Source organism: Bacillus rossius, chromosome 8 (assembly GCF_032445375.1).
Source record: "Bacillus rossius redtenbacheri isolate Brsri chromosome 8, Brsri_v3, whole genome shotgun sequence".
Lineage (NCBI taxonomy): Eukaryota > Metazoa > Arthropoda > Insecta > Phasmatodea > Bacillidae > Bacillus > Bacillus rossius.
The window spans coordinates 19,684,151-19,711,254 of NC_086336.1; the positions used below are offsets into that span (position 1 = coordinate 19,684,151).

Sequence of the window (27,104 nt, forward strand, 5' to 3'; positions counted from 1 at the left end):
CACTCCGCCGAGGACCGCCGCGCAGTCAACAGTCGGTGAGCCAATCTTCCGAAGATAGGCCGCGGCAAGGTCGCAGGAAGGCCACGGAGGTACGAATTTATTCTTAGAGATTCTTCACCCAGAAGTCTTCCGGACGTCTTCGACCTCCGTGCTGGCTGGCTGAACGTTAGACGGCTCACTTCTGACATATAGTGGTCCCCATCTTGACGGATTCGATTTTATATCCGTCGCTAAGTGTTACAGTACACTCAGGACTTAGCTATAAATATATATCACTATGAAGTAACTGATATCCGCAGTTATGCAAACGAAATGTTGATTATAACTTGAAACTTTAAACGTTTCTATTGCTGTCCGTGTCGCCCGCCGATAAATACATAAAAATTACATATCTGTCACGGTTTACTCAAAGCCAGCTAACAAAAAAACTCGATTTGGTTGTTTTTATTTTTCGAACTTAGTTACAATAAGCTTAAGAATTTTTTTAAAATAAAACATAACCTCTGCCTATTTGGAATAACGTAACTTTATAGCATTGCGATCAATTTTTAAATCCGTCTGGTAGTTTTGGAGTTTGCGTCTTTAAACAAACAAATAAACAAACTTAGGCTCTCTTTCTATAATACTAGTAAAGATTAAATGTTTGATGTATGCCCTTCCGTGTTTTCATGTTTCTTCAAAAAACTTCTAACATTTAAAAGATAATAATTTGATATTAATTTACTGCGTTGAACTTAGAATTCCTGTGAGAAAGTAACTTGTGTGTACTTGTGTGATGCAAACCAGTCCACAGTAATAATGTCTTGACTTCATGAAGAGCAATGTCCTGTTGGACTATAGCGAAAGGCTAAATTGAGCGGATAGTAAGATGTACGTCGTTTTACGGCTTTCGATGTAAGGCTTTCGGCGGGAGGGATTTCTGGATGCGAGTCTCGGCCTATTGATGTAAATTTGTCTCTTAGTGTGTAATGGCTCTGTCACTTAGTCACTAACTACTGTCAAAGAAAAAAGCCTAAGTTAACCGTGTAAATGTTAAGTTATAAAAGGTTTAGTATGGTTGTTGACAATAATAAACAACGAGCCCAACCTTATAAATAAAAGGTGTGGGTACTTATGTACACGCGTTAAAACCAATAATTACTTTTGATTTAAGACACTGAAATATTAAAAAAATTAGTGTAACATAAATTAATTAATAAGTACTCAGAATTCAATATTTATTAAAACATGTGTATAAAATAATATAATATCAATACGGCAAACAAATAAAATGTGATCATATATATTTTCTTAAAGCACAATTTGTAAATTTATCTGTACCTAGTTTAAAAAAAATGAAAAAAAAAAATCCAACGCCGAGTTTTGAACCACGTTTCTTTAGCCTATTAATCGCGCACGATAACCAATTTTTTTCTTCTTTTTTTTAGGATAGGTGGCACACAGGCAAGTTTGACTGTCACCAATATGCCAATCATCTTCTCCTCCTAATGTTTATTTTTTATATGTAACCCCGCGTCGTTGTTAAATTGTAGTTGTAGTTGTTGGTGTATGGGTAAGCACCGAGGAGACGGTTAGGACAACACAAATCACATCAATTTTTTAATACGGGATTTGAACCCAAAAACCCCATCCACTGAGCTACGAAGCCTGACAAAAATAAGTTAAGAAGAATTTGCTTTATAATGGTAATATCGGTTCTCTTAGTGTTTTTAAAACTCTAAATTACTGTTTAATATGACTATTTTATTTATAAAATATTTTCCGGGGTAGTGTTACTATCATAAAGTTTCATTTGTCACACAAATACTTTTTGTATTGACTATACATGAATTTATGTTCATACATGAGGGTCCGCCATCTTCCTGTGAAAATTTCGTTGCATGGTATACAAGCATCGTAAAAATTAAATTTCTTAATTTTCCATGACGCGCCTGAAAAATTAAAACTTCAAAAATTAAAAAAAAAAAAAAAATAATGGCATGGTGGCATTCTAGCAAACATGGGATCAATTCCTGTTCCGGCCATCCTGGCTAAGGTTTTTCGTGGTTTCGAAAATCACCTCAGGAAACTGGCTCAAAACTAGATGAAAACTATTGCTGATTCCTTCTCAAACATAACTAAATTGTGATGTTCGAGTGTTACCGAGACTAACGACCTTGCCATCGACGACACGTAATCCCGACCTCGGAAAAATCAATGTGAACGAGTCTTTCAAAACTCGCCAGAAATGTGTAACATCTATTTTCTTGGTAAAGAGAAAATTCATGTGTTCTCATGTTGCAAATACTTATAATTTGAAACGCACAAACGAAATCTTACACTTTCCTTAAAATAATGTCGTGCGTGATAAATATACGTCATTTGGGTTTTCAACTATGATTCTAAACGTGAATCACAGTAGTTTCCACACTCGCCTCTAGAATTATCTGCCGCAGCAGCTACGTTGACTATTGAATCATTTGATGAGAGGACCGAAATTTTAAACTATATAAACTTCTATAAAAAAATACTGCACCCCGGATTGTACCTAGCTTTTGACAAAGAACTTTATTAAAATACTGCCCATCTTGTTAAAATTAACTGAACAGTTAATACTATAAAGTTTTCATTTGTCATTGTAAAATTTGGTTCGTGCTAACCACTACCGTTGTTTTTACACATTTCCGTTCCATGAATTCCGTCGCATTACAAAATTACTCCTACAAAATGCCGTATACCGAGAGATAACATGGTACACGTAAAAAAGTCTTATTGGGTCCTCGCTGGCTGTGCTCACTGACGCCCAATCTTGTGTGACGTGGGACGTGGGTTCAATCCCAATATTCGGCATCCCTCAAATTCACGAGCGGTAAGTTGGTATCTAAGTGGCTCCAAGCCCGCTTAATCTGCTGCCTAACAGTGCATTGTTAATAAAATGCACCTATCTAGTTAACGATGTCCATCAGTAATAACCAGTGATTTTTTCAATGGTTAGATGTGTTACCTCTTAACACGACCTCATCAGATCTAGTTCTCAATAGTGAGTTAATTTTAGGTTGATGATAATGATTCCTTGATACGCGTCACCGAGTACACTGACTTTAGGTAAAGCTTTGGTGTTTTTGCTGTGGTTTAACATTTCCTTCTCCAGTTTGGAGGTGAAAGGACACGGGAAGAAAATTTCCTAATCATAAAAACTCTCCGACCCGGCCAGCAGCGAGGATAATTTAAGGAGAGACAGTTTAATGTATATGGTGCGATCGCATGATGATCTGGTTACTGCAGATGAAAATAATAAGCCAGCAACAGGTTTCATCTCTGAGATTCACGCCAGACTCAGAAAATTAACTGTCTTTTTAAAGGTGTCAAACGACGCGGGAATGACAATGAAATTTCGATCAAATCGCCATGTGAAAGTGTACACTAGGTAAGCAATGACACGAGGTTGGATTTCAGTGCTAGTAGCCTCTTGGAGCACAGGACTTAGTGGGTAGTCGGCTGAGTTGACTCTGACTGTTCATATAATTATGTAAAATTCATTATGATTAAGGAAATAAAAGAAAAAATTCGTTCACAGTCGCCGGGTCAGCAAAGTAAAATGCATCCATCTTCCTCTGTCACTACACATACCTCATATTTCACTATATTCTAGTATTATCCTCTCTCCTGCACTCCTTTAACTATCTGCTCTTCCCACCTCCTCCTTCTTCCCGTGTAATTCACCTCCATAATATTACTAGACAGTCTATCATTTTATCGTTCTCTGTCATTCTTGCTTTTTTAATAATTTCTTTCAAGTCCTGTACTTATGCTCTGGCGTGAACCGTCTAATTCCTGGTCCTGTCTCACCTCAAAACTGTCAAATTGCTCCTCATAAAATACACACGATTGCTCTGATAGTCCCAGCATCTGTTGTCTAATTATGAGCCCTGTACCTAAGTTAATATGGGCACACAGCATATGTAATTGTTTGCATTTTAATGGCACCTTCTTCTTCCATACCAAATCTCTCACATACCGGTGGAATGCATATCCTTGTGGCTCTCTCGCTGTTGTCAAATCTCATCGTTAGTATTATCAGTCTAGTTTAACAACCTAGGTCATTTCTGGTGACGAATAGTGTGGGTTAAAACAATGGAGTTAGGAATTGACAGAAGATTACATGCCGTGGCGTTGTTGAAGCCAATTTCTACCTTTCTATCGCCACATTGCGAAACCTAAAATATAGTGTAGACGGTGCTTGATCATGCCTGATGAATAGGGGCATGCAGATTTCGCGAAAAGATTTCGAGACTAGCTGAAAGTTAAAACACTGTAGTATCGTCTGTTTTTCGTGATTGGGTGAGTTTCCCCCAGCTACATATCGATTGTAAAAACACCAATCACAGTAAGTCAGTGCGGAAGGAAACGCGTCCTGAGTGGCTCGGTCAAACAAGGGAACGACTTCTCTCTTCAGACGGCCGCAAATCACAAGGAAGAAACCACAGGTGCGGGTATACCTTGTTGCAGTCTAATAGGCGATCAGATATTTTCGCGAAAAATGCCTGCCCCTACAGATGAATCTTTATAAGTGTGAATTAGACATACCCTCGTTAAAAATAGCCACTCCGAAAAAATTACGGAATTTGAAACTTTTTCCACAATGAAAACCCTACGCTTAACCGAATGTTTTAGGGGTCTCGCAAACATAAACGAGACCATCACAATGAATAAAATTTTCAGTACTTTTAAAAATATTCCTTTGGAAACCAGTTGCTAAGATATATATATATATATATATATATATATATTGTAATATAATAATAAAATAAATATATTGTAATTTATTTTAACAGATGACCATGGTTAGTTTTGCATATATTAAATACGTTTTTCGAGATAATACTGAGCATCTCTTACGAAAATTGACTTAATTTTATATTGGATGTTTCATTTAAGCATAATTGTTTAAACAATATAACTTTATTTTGTTGTATCACGTTTATTGTGTGCGTAGATAATACTGAAGAGCTATTTTGGAAATGTTTTACAAATAACTTTAACTATTGGAGGTACTGGGACAACACAAAGCATAAATGCCAGTATTACTGCGAACACTGTTTTGTAGTGGTACAGTTGTTTTCATGTAAATGTACAAATTTACAAACATCTGTAACTTACACGAATATTTACGTTCCATTTACAAAAAAAAATTACAGTGCAGTTGGACAAAAACCGGCTTCACACAATGTCCTTGTAGTAATACGTGCGTGACCACACACTGCAATTTTAAACTTTGTCCAATATCAACTCTATTTCACGACTTATCTGAGTTCACAAATTTTTTGTTTGGACGTGTTTTAACGTGCATACAGCACACTAACATTACATTTTTTCCCTTTTTAATAGAGACGCAGTTGACAGAAACCCATAATTACATCAATGTGGATGAGATGGAGGCGCGTCACTTAATCTGCAAGTTCAACTCCCTGGATTGTCTGCAAGAAGATGGTTTTGGTGAGTAACGAGTGTTTACAGACAGAGTGAAGAAATATCAAAATATATTTGTACGTATACGTCCTACGATCATAAAAGTATTTTCTACTTTATGCAGATTCGAGTAAAAATTTAAAAGTAACTTAATACTTGAGAAATTTACCATAAAACTAAATTAAATTGAATGAGAACTGAAACATTGGAAAAATACTTTTTTCCTTGATACGACAAAAATAGTCGATGTGATTCACTTAGTTTTACTTGCCCAAAAATATTACAGAATAATTATTTACTGCTTTATTTTCTCGCTAAGGCATTCTTTCACTCTAATGTATATTCTGTAAGAGCCTTAATACATTATGTTATATATTTAAAAATAAATGTTAAGGAATTATAATCAGGTAATTAAATAATAATTTTCTCTCGATTACCAAGATTATGCACCTTAATTTTTTTGTAAAATGATAAATAACTTATGCTTTACATTACCTGACAACCGAAAAAATAAAAACATATTATTTACATATTTGCATATTATTTTCTGTAGTTAAATTTTGGTTATTGCTTGTTAAGTATATTCAAAGTAAAATCGTAATGTTTGGTAGTTGAGTAAGTTGCTTCAATTTTTTTCTCTAGCTCTTAGTACTTAATGATTTACCATAATTTTCTTTTTTTTAGTTCAACCACTCTTACAAACACTTAATAACTTGTAGTATTCGGCTTTGAATTCTCTCACAACTTTCCGAGCGTTATTAAAATTATAGGAATTCTAATAAAATTTACTGTTTGCAAGACGAAAATCCAGATTAACTATAACTGGCTGGTTTAATATATATATTTTAAGGTTTACCTTATGTTCACACGCGTAATGTTTTGTGTAATTCTGAGGGAATTAAGTAAATGTAAAATTAATCTTAGGGCAAAATCTTTTAGATTTACTCATGTCTTAGAATATGTGGCGTCTAAGAGACGAATTTCACGATCATTGTTGAGAATGTCGTCATGTCGGCAAATCTCGGTTAAACTGACAAACTTATAATGTTCAAAAATAAGAGCCATTGAAACAATAGGCCAAGACACTATACTCAACGCATAACCACAAAAATGCAAGCTGTAATTCAGTTATGCAATAAATTTATGTAGTCAGGGAGTGCAGAGACAGGTTAGTTAACAAAACTGGCATTTACTGTGCTTTCCCACCCGAGACATAAACTTTCCTACGAGGTAAAATATATTTTAAAATAAAAGAAAAGAAAGGTATGTCGATTGCCTTTTTACACCCATCGTGCGTTATACTCATATTTGTGCAAAATATATTATTAGAAAAATAATGTTTGCTTATAATAATTACTGACTAAAAAAAAGCTTCTTTTTGCAACTTGCTATCTCGGTAAATGGAACAACACTTCTCTGACCAATCAGCAGAAAATAGTGAGATGTACATTTTAATGATTTTAAGTAATATTTACTAATAAATGAATAAATATCTAAGAGTAGTATACGAATGTATGTCCGGAGACATGGCGCTGGCGCATGGTGCCGGGTGCCGACCGTCATCTTGGATTGTGACGTCACGGCGGCCATCTTGAATGACCTTGACCTTGTCCTTTGACCTTCAAAATTGGTCAAAATTAGCCAAAATTTAGCCCCAAATCACCAAAATTGGTCAAATTTTCCATTTTTTGGAAAAATAATCCCACCAAAAATTCTCAAAAAATTCCACAATTCAAAAAATTGGATTTCGAAAACCTCAAAAAACTTTTTGCCTTAGAAACAACCCAAATTCCTAAAAACGGCTGAAGCATCCATGTCTAAAGTCACCGATAAGCCATTTATAGGAATTAGGATACCATGACCGCCATTTTGGGTTATTACGTCACCTTGAAATTTCCGTTACGGTCGTGTTCTTGAAAATCCGTAATTTTTATGTTAGAAAATCGGGAAAAAATTTAAAATTAATAAAAAAAATTAATTAATTTAATTTAATAATATCATTTTTATAAAACATTATAAAAATAATAAACTGTACACTTACGCCATGGAGCTTGGAGTCCTCGGTTCAAACACGACGAGGTCAAAAATAAAAAAATACGTCAGGTCCTTCCTCCACGGAAGCCAACAGCAGACTGACCTCCCACCACTTATGTCAAGGTATATATATCGTCAGCAAGTATGACATCATGTCCGCCATCTTGAAAAATCTAAATTTATTATCAGATTTTAATGAAAAAATATCAAATTTATAAAAAATTTTTTTAATAAAAAATAAAAAAAACCGTTGCATGGTTCGTTACGACAGCAATCTTGAAAAACCGTAATTTCAATGCTAGAAATTCAGGAAAAATACCAAAAATTATTTAAAAAATTGTTTACTTCAAATGTTTAGTTATTTAAACGATTTCGGTCCTCGGTTCGATTTCCGGCAAAAGTAAACCAGTAAATAATTAATGTATTAAAAAAAACAATAAAAATGTCTTATGGCACTCCAGAAATTTTTAATTATACACCACTTGTATCATTATCATTTTAGACGCCATATTGGAAATATTTATTTATTATCCGATTTTAATGAAAAAAATTTCAAAATTCATCAAAAAATTAACTTATTAGAATACTGATTAATTAGATCGATTCCCGACATTGGTTCAAACAGGTAAGAGCAAAAATAAAAAAACGACAGATCCTACCTCCACGGAAGCCACCTTGAATGACCTCTCACCACCAATACCAAGGTATATATATCGTCAACTGGTATGACATCATGTCCGCCACCTTGTCTTCGTCCACTGGAGGCTACCATTATGTTTTCGTCTGCTATAGTGTGCTGACGCCATGTTAGTATAATTTTCTGTTCACCATACCTTTGACCTCAACTGTTGACCTTGAACTTTGACCTTGAACCTTGTCCGTGAACTTTGACCTTGACCTTCATCGTCTTCATGGTGTAATTATTGCAGTAAAGAATTCATCTTGAGAAAGAATGGAAGACAACACGAGAAGAATGATTGTGTTAAAAATCCACTACACAATATGATAAGTTGTGCTAGATGTAGCAAGTCGTTTACGCGAAGAGAGAGCTTAAAAAGACACGATAGAACTTGTAACACTAAGCCTTCGTACAAGCTAGAGGTCAACAATGGATCTACTAGTCTCAAGAAGAGTGATCTGCATTACGTCAATAAGTTTCCTTACCTTGAAAGAGATTATATTTATGGCTCTTCCGATCTTGACAAAAAACTTAAATTGAAGGACGTTGATGATTTATGGAAGAATGAAGACAATGAAAGAATCCTTAACGTGAAAAGTGTGAATACATTCAAGCCGAATTCAAGTAGAGATTTCCTACTTTGTAAAAATGGTGGACTCCTAAAAAGGAAGCATGAAGACGATGAAGAAGCTTCGGCATCAACAATATCGAATTCTAGTGGTAATCTGAGTGAAGAATATGCCTTCTACGGTGATGGCGACAGTGACGCTGAGGCTGATGACAAAGGCAAAGACTGTGATGAAGCACCTAAAGATGACAAGATCGAAGACTGTGACGATGTCCTGAGACCGAAACGATGGAAACGACGTAATACAATTAATTATCCTGATCAAGCTATTGATGAACACTGGCTCGATGACGAAAGGTTGATGATAAAACGGAAGACACCAGAGATCATAATATTTATTATAAACATGCATGGAAGATGAACGTAGCAGAAGAGATTGATTATATTGACGTCGTCCCGACCATGGCCTCTAAACCCGTGCTTCGCACCGCTAGTACCAGATCCCGTTTTCGGAGCGCACCCCTAGCCCAGCGGGAATGAGTCAGGCGAGCGCCTCGGGCGTGACCCCACTAGACTCAAATAAACTTCAGGGCACGAAACCCTGGGGGCTCGACCCCATAAAACAATTAAGGAACAAGACATTAGCATATAATTATTAATTCACAGGCATTAAACAAGTGCGTCGTAGCTACTGTGTGCGAGCACCGCACGCACGGAGTAGACAACGAACCTCATTACCAGTCACCCCGGCCACTGGCCTTAATTAAAGTGCCAGTGACATTGATCGAGTCAGATTAGGAGAAATCCAACTAGAACAGTTTACAGTGAGACAATATGTTAATAAATTTACAGTCGCCAACTTGATGCCACAATTCAAATAACTAAATACTACAAAATAGTTGTTCAGCCTTAAGCACCAAATTACCAGGTGCTACCCTTTAATTGAGCTCCTGGAACTTGTTTTTTGGCTTAAAATAGAGCAAATTAAGTTGATATAAGTTTTTGGCGCTGACTTACAAAGAAGGTGAAAGTTTCCCTCCCTTGCGAGGCGGCCATGTTCGGCAGTCTCCAACCACTCCGCTCCGGGTCAAGACGTGTGTCCGCGAGCAGCCTTTTATTTTGTTTCACCGATAGTTCACTCCGCACTTGATTTAATAACCAAATCTTTTTAATTCATTGCTGCTCACGTAGACTCGGCGTGTATTTCGCGGATCACGCAATTTACGGCACTGGCCGACTCCAGCCAACTCGTTTTAGTTATGATCACCGTGCATACGCCTGCCGGTTACTACCTCACGTAAGTGTATAATAGAATTTAGGATCACGCTCATTGAGCCCTATTAGAAAGTTAACTTTTGGCGCTGGCCGTCTACAGCGAACTAGTAATCACGTCCCCGCGAGACTGCCGCGGCAAATTCACAGTGTTATGTTAGTGTCGTGTTTTGTTTTGTAATCAGCATGTGTTAGTGTAATTGTACAACGGCTCAGACGCGCATAGCACATTATTATAGCTTTTGTAGCGGTTCTGCCACCGTGTAGGGTATGTGTAGAGAGTACAGCGCACCCATGTGTACTACCACCGGAGAAGTCCATGGATTAAAAGCCAATTTAATATAAACTGTGTAGTTCTACTATTAATCCGCACCATTTCGTCCTCCACACGGCCGAGCGGCCTCACAGCCAAGAAGTGAGTTTCAGGGTAGATTCCCAGCCGTGTACCTGGCCGGGCACGCGGGTGTAGAGTACCTGCGACCCATCACCAACTGCCTAGTGTCCCACTAGCCTGCCCCCCCCCCCCTCCCGGACAACAGCAGCACCGCGACGCCGGTAGCACCCGTCAGGTACTTCCCGGGTCTTCTACAGAGGCCGGGTGACGACAATATTTCATGCGAAGATCCTAACATATTTATTGATCGCCTGAGACTGTTGGTGGCATCTGTTCGTAGAGGAAACTACTCACATATCGACGAAGTATCGTCCATACTTAAATAACTGCGGAAAGCTGGCTACATACAATAATTATTTGTTTAACTGTCATGTGTGTACTATTGAAAAATAAATGAATTATTTAGATTTAAAAAAAGTATGTTTTATTTCTTGTAAACAGAATTCAAACTAAGACTGAGATCTCGTAATACTGCTACCTCTTCGTTTATTGTGCTTCCAATTGTGCTTCCTCTTCATCAAATGTGCTTCCGATTGTGAGTCCTTTTCTATGATTGTACTTCCGATTGTGCGCCCTTTTCTATGAATGTGCTTCCTTTTTCGTTGAATGTGCGTCCGATTGTGCTTTCTTTTTGTTGAATGTGCTTCCAAATGTGCTTCCTTTTGTTGAATGTGCTTCCGATTGTGCGTCCTTTTCTATGATTGTGCTCAGTGGCGAAGCATCGTTCCCCCCTATTAAAACGGGGGAGTCCGGGGGTCCAGGGTGTAAAATAGTGCTATTTTAGCAGTTTTCGGTACTTAACTTTAAATATTGTAATGTTAAAAATATTATCAATTTTTTAATAAAAAATTGTTTGAGTGATAAAATAAGAAATTAATTAAAGATATTTTTATCAATTCAAGTGCCTTGTTTACGTCCACTCAAAATCATAAATCATGCTCGAAGCTCGACAATACAAAAAAAAAAGGGAAAAAAGGGCTGGATTTCGGCAGAACTGGCCTATTCCCGTAAACAATTAGCTTTAGCTTGAAGAGTTACATGACACCATGTCGTCGTCTCAATTCTATACACATGCAGCGATCCTTACACTTTTGGAAGTCCAGTCAACACCTGCTTATAATTACCGCGCTGGTTAAATACAATAGGTGTAAGATATTTGAAAGCTTGGGACCCGTTACGGCGTCACAACCTTAATATAATAGCTTCTGCTCGCGACAGGGGTAGGGGAAGGGAAGGAGAATCGGTAGGGATCGCTTACTCTTCTTCTCCAGTGCTGTGGCCGGTGATAGCAGTAAGACACCCAGGCTTTTAGCTAATCTGCTTTCAGATAAGAAAAAATAATTAGGGCTAAGGGGAGGGATAGAACCCCTAACCCCCCCCCCCCCTGGCAACGCCTTTGATTGTGCTTCATTTTTGTTGATTGTGCTTCCAAATGTGCATCCTTTTTGTTGATTGTGCTTCCGATTGTGCATTCTTTTCAATGAATGTGCTTCCGATTGAGCTTCCTTTTTGTTGAATGTTCTTCCAAATGTGCTTCCTTTTGTTGATTGTGATTCCGATTGTGCGTCCTTTTCTATGATTGTGCTTCCAAATGTGCTTCCTTTTTGTTGATTGTGCTTCCGATTGTGCGTCATTTTCTATGAATGTGCTTCCTTTTTCGTTGAATGTGCGTCCTATTGTGCTTCCATTTTGTTGAATGTGCTTCCTCTCTGTCGAATGTGCTACCGATGGTGCTTCCTTTTTGTTGATTGTGCGTAGTAAAATCTGTAGTGACTGAATATTTACTAGTTCAAAACCTCTTGTTGTTGCTAAAATATTTTTCAAGGTCTCTTGGTTTTTTAGTAGGTATAAAAAAATTCACGATGGTCTAATTGACTGTAATTATCTAACGACGAAGAAGTTCATGAGGTCCGGAAATGACTAGCCTATACGTCTGATAATGTTCATGACTCGGTCTCATGGTCCGGAGACGCTTGACCTGTATGTATGGCGTTGTACATGAATGGTTTAGAGGTTATTCAGATTATCAAAAAACTAGACTTACATGTTAGGTAATGCGACAATGTATTTAATTGGTCGGACAGGTATATTGTCTTGAGTTGTATTTTTGTTGAGTGAATGATTAATAAACTCCGCGAAAATGTAATGAAAAACATAATCTAAAATTTATTTAATATTTAGTTACGCCAGTCACTGATAAAGTATCGAACCAAGAACAGGAACTGATCGAATCAAATTTTAAATTGATTGTAAATTTGTTTGGTGAATTATGGAATTTTTCCCGAATGTCTATCTAAATAATTCCACGATTCCAAGATAGCGCCCAAATTTCAAGATGGCGGGCACCTCAGTAATAATGATTACTGCACTCTAGTGGGTTAGAATAAAACTAGCATGATGGTAATGCACTCTATAAGATGAGTACACACACAAGATGGTGTCCTCCAGCAGACGAAAACAAGTTGGTGGCTATGTCCTCTAGCAGTTGGTAGCTACTGGTAGCATGTACTGAACACAAAATGTCAGACCCATGATGTTCATCAAGGTCAAAGTCAAATTTCAAGGCCAAGGTCAAATTTCAAGGTAAAGGTCAAACTTAAAGGTCAAGGTCAAGGTCAAAGTTCAAGGTCAAGATCAAAGTTTAAGACCAAAGGTAAAGGTCAAGGTTCAAGGTCAAGGTTCAATATCAACAGTTGAGGTTAAAGGTATGGTGAACAGAAAATTATACTAACATGGCGTCAGCACACTCTAGCAGACGAAAACATAATGGCGGCCTCCAGCGGACGAAGACAAGGTGGCGGACATGATGTCATACCAGTTGACGAGATATACCTTGGTATTGGTGGTGAGAGGCCAGTCTAGGTGGCTTCCATGGAGGTAGTGTGCTGTTACATGACTATCCCGTGCACAGAAAGTGTACTGTTTTTATTATAAATAACATTTTTTAATTATTATTATTTGTTTACATTTTCATATTTTTGCTCTATTGTTGTTTATTGGACGTATGGCGTAGCCCAAGTGACTTGAGGCCTCAATTAGCAAGACCCCTCTAGTGAACTAATGCATTAAACGGCAAATTGAACTTTTTGCACGTAATTTGTATAAGAGAATTTTCATTTTTGAAAATTCACGTTTTAAATTTGAGACATTTTAGTATTTTAAGATATATTGTTGAATGTCTGTATTTTGTTTTGATGTGTTAATTAAGTCAACGATCTTTGTGTCTCGGCCAATGAGAGGCCATGTTGCTTAAGTTAAGCATCGTTAATTAAGTTAAGAAAGAAGTTTGGAATGACTACGGCGTTGGCTAGACAGCCTGGGTTGCAATCCCCTTAAAAATCTGATAATTCTACGAGCTGAATAGATCATCCAGTTGAAGGGATGTTTTTAATCACCGTTTAAACATAATTATATGTTATTTATATAGGGCACATCCTATATGATGTGTAATTAGGTGTGAAATTAACGTGAGTAAAATTAACTCATAATGCTATTTTTAACGGACCGTATTTCTGCATAAACGTAATTTTATCCTGCCAACACGCATATAAACATTTGATTTTGTGTCGAACTCAGTAAAGCCGTGCAGAGACAAAACAATTTTAAGCCAATTGCTATTCTGATTTACACGTTCTTAGTTCTAACCCAGAGGTGAAATGAGACGGAGTTCTCATGATGTTCTACCATACCTACACACTGAATTCAGCCGATGTACACTAATTTAAATTAAATGACAACGATAATAAACTATATTTGAACACACTAACTTCGATCTAGAGTGAGAGCAACGGACACAATTAATTTGAATTTATGAACTTTTGTTGTATTTTGTCATGTGTGCAACATATCTCCTGTTTATTTGAAAACATAATAGTATGTCACTGGTCAAGCCAATAATTATATATATATATATATGTATTATTAAAGATTATTTGTTTAATTCTATTTTCATTCTATCATTACTTTACAGTGTATATGGTTTTGTTTAATGACCCTAAATCATATGTTGTCACTCTTATACCAATCCTAGATCTGAAGTGTTATATTATTTTTTTCTCTTATGTATTACACTACACTTATCATATCTTGATAACGAAGTTAAGTTTTACATAACAGTGGCGCCCAGAAACAATCCTAAAAACACCAAAGAGTCTCCACTCGACATAGTGACCATATTAAAGAGTAAATATTCCGAGTGTTCACCAACGTGGTTTATTATTGCCTACAAGCAAACCACAGTATACATACACTCGACTCAAGTAAATTATTATTCAGAGCTTCATATTACTAATTCAGAGTAGTAGTAACTATCCAGTAGTATCTGTCGTTTTTATTTTTTGCTCTTACCGGTTTGAACCATGGACGGGAATCGATATAATCAATCAGTATTCTAATAAGTTAATTTTTTGATGAATTTTGAATTTTTTTTCATTAAAATCGGATAATAAATAAAGATTTTCAAGATAGCATCCAAAACAATAATGATACAAGTGGTGACATAATTCAAAATGTCGGGTGTTCCATAAGACATTGTTATTAATATTTATTGTTTTTTAATACATTAATTAATTACTGGTTTACTTTTGCCGGAAATCAAACCGAGGCCCGAAATCGTTTAAATAACTAAATATTTTAAGTAGGCAATTTTTTAAATAATTTTTGGAATTTTTACTGAATTTATAGCATTGAAATTACGGATTTTCAAGATGGCGGTCGTAACAAACCATTCAATGTTTTTTTTATTAAAAATTTATTTATTTTATTTTATAATTTTAAAAACTTTTATCATTACAATCGGATAATAAATAAAGATTTTCAAGATTGCGTCCATAATGATAGTGATACAAGTGGTGACATAATTCAAAATGTCGCGTGTGCCATAATATGTTTTTATTACTTTTTATTGAGAATTTTTTAAATTCATTAATTAATTACTGGTTACTCTTGCCGGAAATCTAACCGAGGACCGAAATCGTTTTAATAACTAAAATTTGAAGTTGGCAATTTTTAAAATAATTTTTGGAGTTTTCCCGAATTTATAGCTTTGAAATTACGCATTTTCATGATGGCGAGCGTAACGAACCATGCAACAGTTTTTTAAAAAAATTAATTAAAAATTTATTTATTTATTTTATTATATAAATTTTAAAACTTTTTTCATTAAAATCGGATAATAAAAATAGATTTTCAAGATGGCGGACATGACGTCAAACTTGCTGACGATAATATATACCTTGACATAAATGGTGGGAGGTCTGCCGGAGGCTTCCGTGGAGGAAGGATCTTAAGTAATTTTTTTTTGACCTCGTCGGGTACGAACCGAGGACTCCAAGCTCCATGTCATATGTGTACAATTTATTTTTTTAATAATTTTTTATTAAAAATTTATTATCTAATTCAATTATTAATTTTTTTATAATTTTTTTTAATTTTTCCCGTTTTTCTAACTTAAAAATTACGGATTTTCAAGAATACGACCGTAACGGAAATTGTAACGGTGACGTAATAATCCAAGATGGTGGACATGGTATCCTAATTCCTAGAAATGCTTAATCGGAGGCTTTAGACATGGATGCTTAAGCCGTTTTGTTTTTAGTAATTTGAGTTCTTTCTAAGGCAAAAATGTTTTTGAGGTTTTCGAAATCTAATTTTTTGGAATTGTGAAATTTTTTGAGAATTTTTGGCGGGTTTTTAAAAAAAGAAATGGAAATGTTGGCTAATTTTGGTGATTTTTGGCTGAATTTCGCTAATTGTAGCAAAATTTGGGCTAATTATGACCAATTTTGAAGGTCAAAGATCAAGGTCTTCCAAGATGGCCGCCGTGACGTCACAATCCGCGATGGCGGAACGGCACCCGGCACCACACGCCAGCGCCCTGTCCCCGGACATACATTCGTATACTACTTCTAAGAAATTGAGAAAGCAGAAATTTGAAAACCAACATTGTGGAGAAGGAAAAGGGTTGTAAATTTTAACCAGAAAACTAGATTGCAAGGAAAATATGTATTCTCAGAGATTCCTTGATTTTTGAAATGATGAAGGAATCCGCGTTGAAATTTCTTAAGATAAACTATGTTGAACAAAGATACAAGAAATTCAGTAAAAAGGTACGTTCGCAGTAGCTCTATTAAAGTGTTACCAACCTCCTGTATGGTGAACATACCCTAAATATCTAGGAAGCATCGGCTCTGGAATTTAAAAGCAATATAAAACGAATCACATTTTCAAACAGCCAAAATACTATCAAACACTTTTTTTAAAGTGTAAATTGACAATTTATAGGTGGTGGTGAATAACTCTTTCTAAAGATTCATGTAGAAATCGTTCTTTGATAAGAATTAGTATAAATAGTATCTTGTGCCGTGCTTGAAAAACAGACACGGTTAATAGGAACTGACTCGCAATGGTCGTCCTATAACAGGGGCAATGCGGGCAATTGCTCCCTCCCCCTTCCACATTTCAAAAATAAACCTAATAAGTAACATTAATAGTCCACTCCCGACTACACCTAATATTTTAAGTACCTATGTTCTACTTTTCTTTTTTGTAAAAATATGTAATTGAAACTTTTTAGTGTTAGTGTACTTTGTGCGGTTAAAAAAAATTTCAAAGCCTCAGGAATGCGATAAAATATGCTTTTAATTTGCTAATTTCAGACTTCCCATTTACCTGGGAAGTTTCCTCACCGCCCCAAACTTTCCAGTGATCCACCCCTCTGAAAATTCGAGGCTGGGCAAGTCACTGCTTTCTCGCTCAGCAGACGTATGCTTCCAAAGCTAGGGAACAGCTATAGGCGCGGGGCGTTGGCACACACCGGAGGAACCACGGAACCACGTAACCTTGGGTGATACGTGTCGTGGTACCGGGGACGGTATACTTCTCACAGCCAACTTGACCAACATATCCTTCACTGGCCGCCTTTGTGTTCCTCCGGCGCCGACATCCCGCTCTCCCCTCTCGCGACCTTGGGCTGTACGCCCCTCCAGCGCGCTCTATTGCCAACGCGTGCTTCCTCACTTTCAACTGTAAGTGGTTCAACTGATAAGCCACAACGGTTTGTTGGTCACATCACTCGCATTTTGATTTCTGACTATTGCTGGCTTTCATACGGATTTTATACTGAGGCTATTAACGGAGTTATGAATTTTACTGTCCTTAAACCTATATTTTTATACATTGCTTGAGCTAACGGATGGCGTTGCCAACAAATTTTTGAAGAGAAAAAAAGTTTTGCATATCTGTTTCAAAGTGTAATAACTCTGATTGGATGCAATATATGTATAAATTTTTTCCTTTTAACAGTTGTAGTAATTTTTTAGATTTTCAATAAACCTACCCATTTACAATTACTTGGTCCGAATTAGCCCGTTAAAGAAATCGACGGAAAATTTTTACATCTAAATAATATACATCAGTCAGGAAGTAATTTGCTCAGAACTATGGCAAGAAGAGTAACCCAAAGTTGTTGGCAACGTGCGATAATATTCTGAACATTTAACGAGAAATGCAAATCATTAATAATGCGGTTCGTATCACACCACACGTCAATGAGTTGCACTTCTACTCAATACCTCCCAGCGATGCAGCAGGTAACGTTTTACTTTAAACGGTTCATTATTTGATTAGCAGCTTGCGGGCCAGCAAAATTGTGATTTCAAACCGCAAAATGCTAAACTCTCCCAGCAGATGCTTGTTGCGCTTCAAATCGTGATCTTGGGAAAGCACGTGGGGAACTGAAACCAATCTTGAATGTTGGACCAATGTTTTTGGAACTGAGTCATCTCACCCGATTCATAAAATGCTCTGTCCGTGGCTATTCATTAGCAGATACCGGTGACCATGCATTGCTAGTATTACCTGAAGCACGTCGGAATGCTGGTGATCGTGACTCTTTGTTTAACACTCGCGCCGTCTCCGCCCAGTTCACTGTTCAACATTTTCACCTCACATTCACCAACAACACTGGTTAAAAATGATCCAGAGGTGTTCATGTACTCTCAAGTATCATCTTGGTGTAGCTATTTACAAAACCTCCAAAACCTTGCTAAGTTCACTTTTAAGCAAAAAATCCTTTCTTCCTTTTTCAATTGTTTACAGCGGAAAACAGAACTCTGAATCCGGAAAACGGAGTACCGTTTTTTTTTTTTTAAAGAAAGATCTGGTAACATGGTAATATGAAGAACCGTTCCAGAATTTTAGGTCCATTACTTGTTAAAAAGCTCGAAGATGTACTGTACTTTCTAAAAATGTGGTGAAACAGGTATGGGAATGAATTTGGGGGGGGGGGGGGGGGGGTTAATTACTAAGAAGCACAGAGGCTATGGGGATTTTATTTGTACCCTTTCTTCCCTCCTAATTTTTCTTAGCCAATCAACAATAATATTGATTGTACGTTCTAAGACACTGACTTCTGTAATCAACGTTTACCCAGAATTTAATGACTTTTGGAGGAAATGAAATCCCACCACTGTCGGATTCATTTTTACAATACTTTTGTAAAATACACCCAGTAGGTCATGGAATTAATCTAGTAGTCCGGTAATATTATTGTTGTTACAGTGTGTTGCCCCGCGAGAGAAACAACAAGGGATTTTTTTTGTTCACCGAAATGAATAGTGTGCAATTTGAGTCAAGTTTACTGACAAATGGTTCAAACACATAACCTTTACAGTAAATGTTTTAAACTTCACATGTTATCTTTTTTCTATTGGCAATCTTCTTGTTACGACCAGGAATAGCTCCCGAATCACAACATCTAACAAGGAAAGAAAAACGATTAAAAACTAGAAAAACATTATATTAAAACATATACTACTATGAAAGCCTTCAAGAAGCTTTAACTTATATGGGAAATATATGATTTTAGCCCTAGCCAAACATTACCATGCGGCTGGCTCAAACAAAGCAGGCATTCCTTACTTTATTAAAAATCGTTACTCAAATAATAATTTCTCGTGGGATCCACTATAAAAAATACAACTTCTGGCAAATTATTATTTGTAAACAAGTCTGTCATTAAAGGTATCTAATTAAGGTATAGCAAAGAAAAATGCTAATAACATACGAACATTATGAAGCATGAAGAAATAGTATAAACACACAATATTATTCAAGTGCCTCATTGCTCAAAGTAAATATACATAAAAATATATGTATACATATATAAAACAAACTACTACGACGTATAATCCCCCCATGACATTAGGGACATTTCGAGATGATCACTCGCCTCGTCCACTCGCCCGCCGAGCAGCGCTCGACCGGACTTCTCTTGCGGAGACTTCACGAGCAGCCCTGAATGAAGACTCGACCACTCGGATGGACTTGCCACGATCCTTCCTTCCTTCGTGAGTCCACAACGAGCGCGCCTCGACCCCACATTAGGAAACTCGTTCAATTTCGTCTTACTTCCACTATATAGCATTACTACTCACCGTGCTTCAGTATTATGGTGACGACGTAACAACTCCTCCACACTGATTAACACAACAGTCTTTGATAATTACAGGTACTCAATGTTTCTTAAAACAGTCATTAACCGACCTTATCGCCAACTTATTGCTGCTGTTATAGTACACATGCCCTTTTCACACCGTCACGTGTTACTCACTTTTTCATCATTCGCTCAGCGAGTAAAATATTCCAGTTCGTCGAAGAGACTTTTAGGTACCAGGTGACATGACAATACTCAATTCCAATGAACGAGTTTCTACAAATTATTCGCTCAGCGAGTAGAAACTCGTCGGGCGAGTTGAATATAGCGAGTTACCTTCGTTCACTGCTGCACTGACTCTGCGCTGGCTGCCGCTAACTTCCTCGTTGGCATTTGCACCAAGTACGAGCTTAAAAATGAGTAAAGAGTGTCATACCAAAAGCAAAAACTACGGATAAGTCAAACTTCGTATGCAGTCGTGGATTCCGGCAGCATTACGGCTTGCATATGGGTGGTGGTCAAGTGGTTCTTCACTGCTTCTCCTCTGCTTCTGTTGGGTGTGGGCCTGCACTTATACCCGGGAGATCCAAGTGACTTAGGCGCCCTGAACTAACCAGAAGCATCGCTGACGGTCTCACGCCGGAAACAGCTCCCGATCACGTGACAAGCTCTTGTCTCCTCACCAAGAATGCACGCAACCAGCGAAGCTTTATAGTAAGACGGGAGGTATGCCATCAAAGGTTAACCAGACAATATCGGGGAGGAATTAAGAACGTTGAGGGCGGCAAATTTACACCCACAACAAGGGGAGAAAAAATTGCACTAGGTCAACACAGATGAACAGAAGTTTTTGAGACTTTTTTTCCCTCTTCCCCTTTCATCTTGAATGCCACCTCCTCCCGACTTGTTTTTTGCTCTCCATTCTCCTGTTTTTTTATAGTGGGCTGCGCATGCGTTTCTGGTCCAGCCACCTTCAAAATTTAGTTTCGTCAAATTGTCTGTGATATGTTCAGTTTGCCATGATTATTTTCCACGCGGCGCCATTGAAGGCACTTTACGAATGTTTGATAGTGTTTTCTTTCCTTGTTTGACACTTTGCTAACATATTTTGTTTTGTTCATAGCCCTTGCGAACACACGTTACCAATATGTGAGATCATGATATTTATTTTGGTTTTTAAATTCTCTTGTAAACATTACCTTTAGCAGCTCAGAATGTCGTGTATTTATATTTGTTGAATTTGTAACCTTAATTTTAACTTACATCTTTGCATTTACTATACCCGAGCTCTTAGCTTCATTCTGCATTGTTTTAAGGGCTTAACGTAGCATAATTTTAAGTGTTAACCTTGAATGGTTTCTTGTTATTTCACTTGCTTATACTTCGTGGCATTTAATATTTTCATTTACTGTACCTCAGCCCTTAGCATCAGTCTTTACTGTTTAAGAGGCGTAAAGTAACGCAATTTTTTGAATGCTTAGTTGAAATACCTTTTTTTTATCTGTTGCTGTTAGATAATATATATTTTTTTTCGGTGTACTACGTTATTAACTTATTAAATTAAATTGTATTTTGCGAATAATAATTATTTTTTCTTGCCTTCCCTCTCTGCTCCCTATTCCAGCACAGGCTGACTTTGTGAGGTTGTTCAAATGGCTCCAGTTGTGTTCTTGGCAAAACGTGCAACGTATTGGGATCCTGGTTCATCCCGGTACGGTGCACGTTCGATGGGACGTCTGTGGAGCAATAGAAAATTTATTTCAAATAATAAATGAGCAAACTCTTATAGTAAATAAATCGATACAAATAAAAATGTAAATGTTTGATCGCTAAAAATCTTAAATCTCAAAAAGTTCTTCACCGATAGCTTTTAAATTTTGACACAGCGTTGCATTCAGTTACGGGCGTGTTTTATATATAGGTGACATGTAAAAAGAGAAAAATATAGATAGTTAAAATTATATTTTTAATTTTTTCATTGCCATAGAGTGATATATATATATATATATATATATATATAAAGAGAGAGAGAGAGAGAGAGAGAGAGAGAGAGCAGAAAGCTAGAGAGATATAGAGGGATATATAAATATAGAGAAAGAATGAGATAAAGAGAGATAGAGAGATGTATGGAGGAATACATACAGAGATAGATAGAGAGGTAGATACTTCGAGAGGAGAGAGAGATAGAGATACTTTATATATGTGTACCTAGTTCAAAAAAATTGCAAAAAAAAATGATTGAGGCAATGCATGTCAGGCATTAGCTAGTATTCAATATGCAACTATTTTTGGCTAATAAACAATGATTATCAGTGGTCAAGCCCAGAAAAATCGCATATATAAATATATACATATATAGATTCCTGCAAAAGTACACAAATTATTTTGTGTGCAATGTGAGAATACAGGCATAAAATAGTTCTTAGTTTGTTTTATAATTGTATTAGTTGAAAGCTGAATATGAAATGCTTCTTGTGATTTGTGCAATGCGAATTCACTTCAAGTTATATGTTAATATAATCCTATTTACCTTATTCTCTTTTAAAGTATATAATTTTAATATGAGTTATAGATATAAACAATTTAACTTTTTTAAAATATCAAAAACGTATTCATTGAGAAGCTCTTCTAATTATCTCCATATTTTATTGTTTCGGGTAATTACTGTATCTAACAGATGGAATATATACCAAAAACGTACTTTGGATACTATTAACAAAGCACACGAAAACTTGCTGTAAGACTTAGTATAAACTGACATAACTTACAAATTAGTATTGTTTCTTATTTGGTAAAACTGCTAACTGCGAGTTTGACGACAAGACTTTGTTTAATTTAATTGTCGGGAAAGCTCAGACAATAAAAAAGGGAAAAATAAATCAAAACGATAATGGTCCCATTCCAAATCACATTAAAAAGAAACAAATTGTTTCAAGCTTCGTGTAAAATTTAGCAATAATGGTAAATTTTATGACTCAGTTTTTTTTTTAATTCAAAGATATTCCAAATAGTTCTCACAAATACCTGCATGCATATTCACATTTTGTAAACCACACGCTTAGGTAATTGTCTACTGCACGGGCGCCACTATAATGAAAAAGGGTATAACCAAATATGGATTTATTTCGTTCCATGTTTTATTTCTACTGATTCAGTTGAGGTTCATTCATATATTTCCAAGAACTTCACATGTTATTAACAATCTTACGGTTTCCTCTGCGGCAACTTGGTATGTGAATTTATTGATAAAATCATTAGAAATAAAACAAGTAATTGAATAAATCCATTTTCGGGTGTTTCCCTTGTATCTAGATTTCAAATAAAGACTACTTATTGTAGCCGTTACCAAGGTGCGACTTTGGGAAAAATTTGATATTGTTTTAAGCTTCATGGTCCATAGCAAAAACCATCAACTCAAAAGATTATATATATTATATTTATGGATACGTTAACTGCAGTAATTATACACAAATCACTTCCAAACTGATACCAAAAATATAGGAATGGAAAATCTAGGTTGAGTTTGGTAATGGCCCAAATCCGTCTGAAGGGGTAGAATTGGGATTGTTTTTAATTTGATGAACTTCTATAATATGACCAATATCGCATTCTTTTGAGAGTATTAAAACTCGTAGGAGTAATACAAAAATCTTTTGGTTAAATCAATTTTTGATGCGACCAAACATAACTGCAAGGAATAGAAAAAAAAAACAGGTTTGGAGGACTAAAACATTCATTACCCCTTGAGTATGCACACCATCGAATCCGTTCGAAATGTTTGTAAATCTTATAATTTTTTTGTAAAACCTTTTTTAGAAACAATTTTCGATAAGACAAACAATTGCTGCAAGGGGTTAAAAAAGGGTATAAATATAAAAAAAGAATACTCATAATTTCCGTACCATGTACACTATTAAATCTCTTCTCTTTTACTGTAAAACATTGAAATATTATCTATAAATTTTGTTCAAAATAATTTTTATTCGACCAATTATTACTATAAGGGGTGGAAAAAACACGGCACGAAGGTAAAAAAAAATTATAACTCCCTTATTTGGTAAACAACAAAATCTATTACAATTAATTGTAAATCTGTCAAAATGTATCTAACTTTGGTATGAAACAATTTTTAATAAAACGAACCATTACTTCAAGAGGTTGAATAAACCAGGGGCTGGAATAAAAAGAATAAAAACTTCCATTCAATGTATAGATACAATCAAACCAGTTCTTATATATTTTAAACAAATAAAATAATATCTAAAATTTTTGTCTAAAGTAAATTTTTATGTAACCAACTACTAATGCAAGGGGTGGAAATAAGTTCTGAAGGAAAAAAAGAAATAATATTATTTAGTATGAATGTTATCAAATCCGCTATATAATTTATTGTAAAAATCCTAAACGTGGTCGTAAACCCTTGACTGAAAAACGTTTTTATGAAACGAACAATTATAGTTAAAAATAGGGCTTTGAAATAAAAAAATCCCAAATTCCTTAATATCTAATTTGTTTGAATTTGTTTCAAACCATTTTGGTATTATCTTAAATCCTGGTACAAAGAAAAATTTATTTTCATTTCTAATGGACTTTCGTAGAATGAGCGCAATAATCTCGTGTGGCAAATAAAAAAATTAAACAAATCAAAATACCTGTCCATACTCTACCACAGTCTTCCAAAATGCATGCCCAGTATCTTGCAGCCTGTGGTTGGAACCTAAAATTAAATGTCGCTGAGTTTCAACGCGAAGCCCAAGTGTTGACGCGGACCGCAATGTTGCAGCGGGAGAAGAAGCAGAAGCAGCGGCGGCCAGCGGAGGTGGCGGCATGAAGGCGGCGCTGCTGCTGCTCGCGGCGGCGGCGCTGCTGCACGCTCAGCAGCTGCAGATGTGGCGCACAGCCTGGCAGCTGTGCCGCTCCGCCCTGCAGCTGTGGCGGAGCCTGCGCCGCGCTACGTCACCGCTGCCCGCGGATCTGCGCGCCTGCGTCGACAGCCTGGGAGATAACGTCGAGCGGGCACTCAACCGCTCCCTTCCCACCTGAACACTCTGCTGCACCCTCACCAACTGCAGCTGTGTTCTCCGCCTGTCAGCTGTGTCCTCTACCTGGCAGCTGTGGGCTCTAACTGGCAGCTGTGGCCTCTAACTGACAGATGTGGCCTTTAACTGTCAGATGTGGCCTCTAACTGGCAGATGTGGTCTCTGTCAGATGTGGCCTCTATCTGGTATACATGTCCTCTACCTGGCATATGTAATATCTACCTGGTAGCTGTGGCCTCTAACTGGTAGCTGTTTCCTCTGCCTGGCAGCGGTGACCCCTAAGTGGAAGCTATGGCCTCTAACTGGCAGCGGTTACCCCTAAGTGGAAACTATGGCCTCTAACTGGCAGATATGTCCTCCAAATGGCAGTTGTGGGTTCCACCAGGTAGTTGGGGCCTCCACCTTGCAGCTGTGACCTCTACTTATCAGTTGTGGTAGAGCCCACGAGCTTGTGCATACCCAAAAAAAGTGTTTTTTTTTTTTTTCACTTTACACAGATATTTAAAAAAACTTTATTTTGTTTTATATCTTTGATGTATTGATTATTTTTCATATTCTGAATAAGTTATTTTTAAAATAATTATTAATCTCTCTAGCACCAGAAGAAACAAATGAAATAAAAATATCTGTTCCTATGTGAAAACAGTCATTTTGTTATGAGATTTTACTTATATAAGTAGGGTTTACAGAATACTGAGCATGTGACTGTGTATTTATATTTACGTTTTCAGTATCACACTCCAGGCTATACTCATTTCTTTTACTAGAACGAAGCTCATTAGTGACGACTGCTTTGGAGAGTTACGTTTCATTTTGTGTGTAAAATGTAGGCTGAAGTTAGTGAACATCTTTTCATTGTTTTTAGTTTTTATTTTACATTTGGGAGTTCCAGCATAAACTGAGAGCTGGAAATCAGATTGAATTAATAGTTAAAAAATCAAATAAATCACCAACTTAGCGCTGACCATGAGGCGAAGAACAAAAAGTGAACGAGTCTTTCAGTACTCGCCAGATATGGGTAACATCTAACCTCGGGAACGAGAAAAATTCATGTGTTCACATGTTGCAAATACACTTATAACATGAAACTCGGACACAAATTTAACGTAGAATTCTTTTAAAAAAAACTGCTGAGCGTGATAACTAAAACGCAAATTATGTTTTCAATTACATAACTTGAAACGAATCACACGTAGTTTCCGCAACCACCGCTAGAATTCGTTGCCAGAGGAGCCACGTCGTCAATAATTGAGTCATTTGTTTATAAGACTGAAAATTTAAACTATATAATGAAACATCTCCGATAATAGCGAAAAGACTTGAAAAAATACTAAACCCCAGATTTGGACCCAATTTTCTACAAGTATTTTATTAAAATACTGCCCATATTTTTAATATTAATTAAAACAGTTAATACTAAGAAATTTCCTTTTGGTTTTGTACACTTTGGTTCGCGCCATCCGCCACAGATGGCAGCACCGTGGTTACACAATTTCGTTCCACGCGACTTCCGTTCCATTCACGAAATTACTCCCACCAAATGCTGTATCACGAGAGATAAGATATTACACGTAAAAAATATTTTGTCAGTAGTCTTTGCCGTAAAAATCTTTATATTAATGACATCATTCATTAACGTTCTTTGAATTATTCTTGCAATAGGGAACTCGATTTAAAATATTTTTACGGACATACACCATCGCTGGTTTTAACTATATGGCATACAGTTTTTAAAAATTCATAAATCATTAAACATTTAGTTACATAAAATCTAGCACATTAGTTATTCAGAGTTTTAGAATAGTCAAGTATTATAAATAATACCCTGAAAGTATAAGAGTTTTACAATAAAGCCTACATGCAAACGATCAATTCAAAACTTAATGGCAACACTATTGCATGTTTATGCCTTAAACTGAAATAAAATATTTGACCTTGAAAGTCCTGCAAACCATAACAAAACACGTTTATTAAATTTAATAAAACCGTTTATAAAAATTATTCATTATATTATAAAAATAATGTATAATCTATTCTTTTTATTATTTAAATGATACCATAAACACACATAATACGTTATTTAAACATAATAACTACATCTTTGGACTAATATTACCATTTTAAACGAGAGTCGGAGAAACAAAGACTAGGGCTGCTTCCAAAAACACGACTAAAGAAGTACTGCAGATATGGGGCTTACTGGCACAGGCTTCTAGGCTGAGTATTGAGGAGGGGTT

At 36.3% G+C, this 27,104-nt stretch overlaps 1 protein-coding gene across 1 annotated transcript; it reads left to right on the plus strand.

Annotated features, from left to right (window-relative positions):
- Positions 1-25,510, plus strand: LOC134535283 (uncharacterized). The gene is made up of 3 exons (XM_063374355.1): positions 1-89; positions 5,368-5,475; positions 24,612-25,510. The coding sequence occupies exons 2-3, from the start codon at positions 5,412-5,414 to the stop codon at positions 24,869-24,871; spliced, it is 324 nt and encodes a 107-aa protein (XP_063230425.1). The 5' UTR covers positions 1-89; positions 5,368-5,411; the 3' UTR covers positions 24,872-25,510.
- The last annotated feature ends 1,594 nt before the right edge of the window (positions 25,511-27,104 follow it).

Bases quoted from the DNA above. Each gene is read 5' to 3' on its own strand.
- LOC134535283 (XM_063374355.1), top strand. From the start codon at position 5,412: ATGGAGGCGCGTCACTTAATCTGCAAGTTCAACTCCCTGGATTGTCTG. The intron at 5,476-24,611 runs GTGAGTAACGAG...GCAATGTTGCAG, and splicing joins TCTGCAAGAAGATGGTTTTG to CGGGAGAAGAAGCAGAAGCA.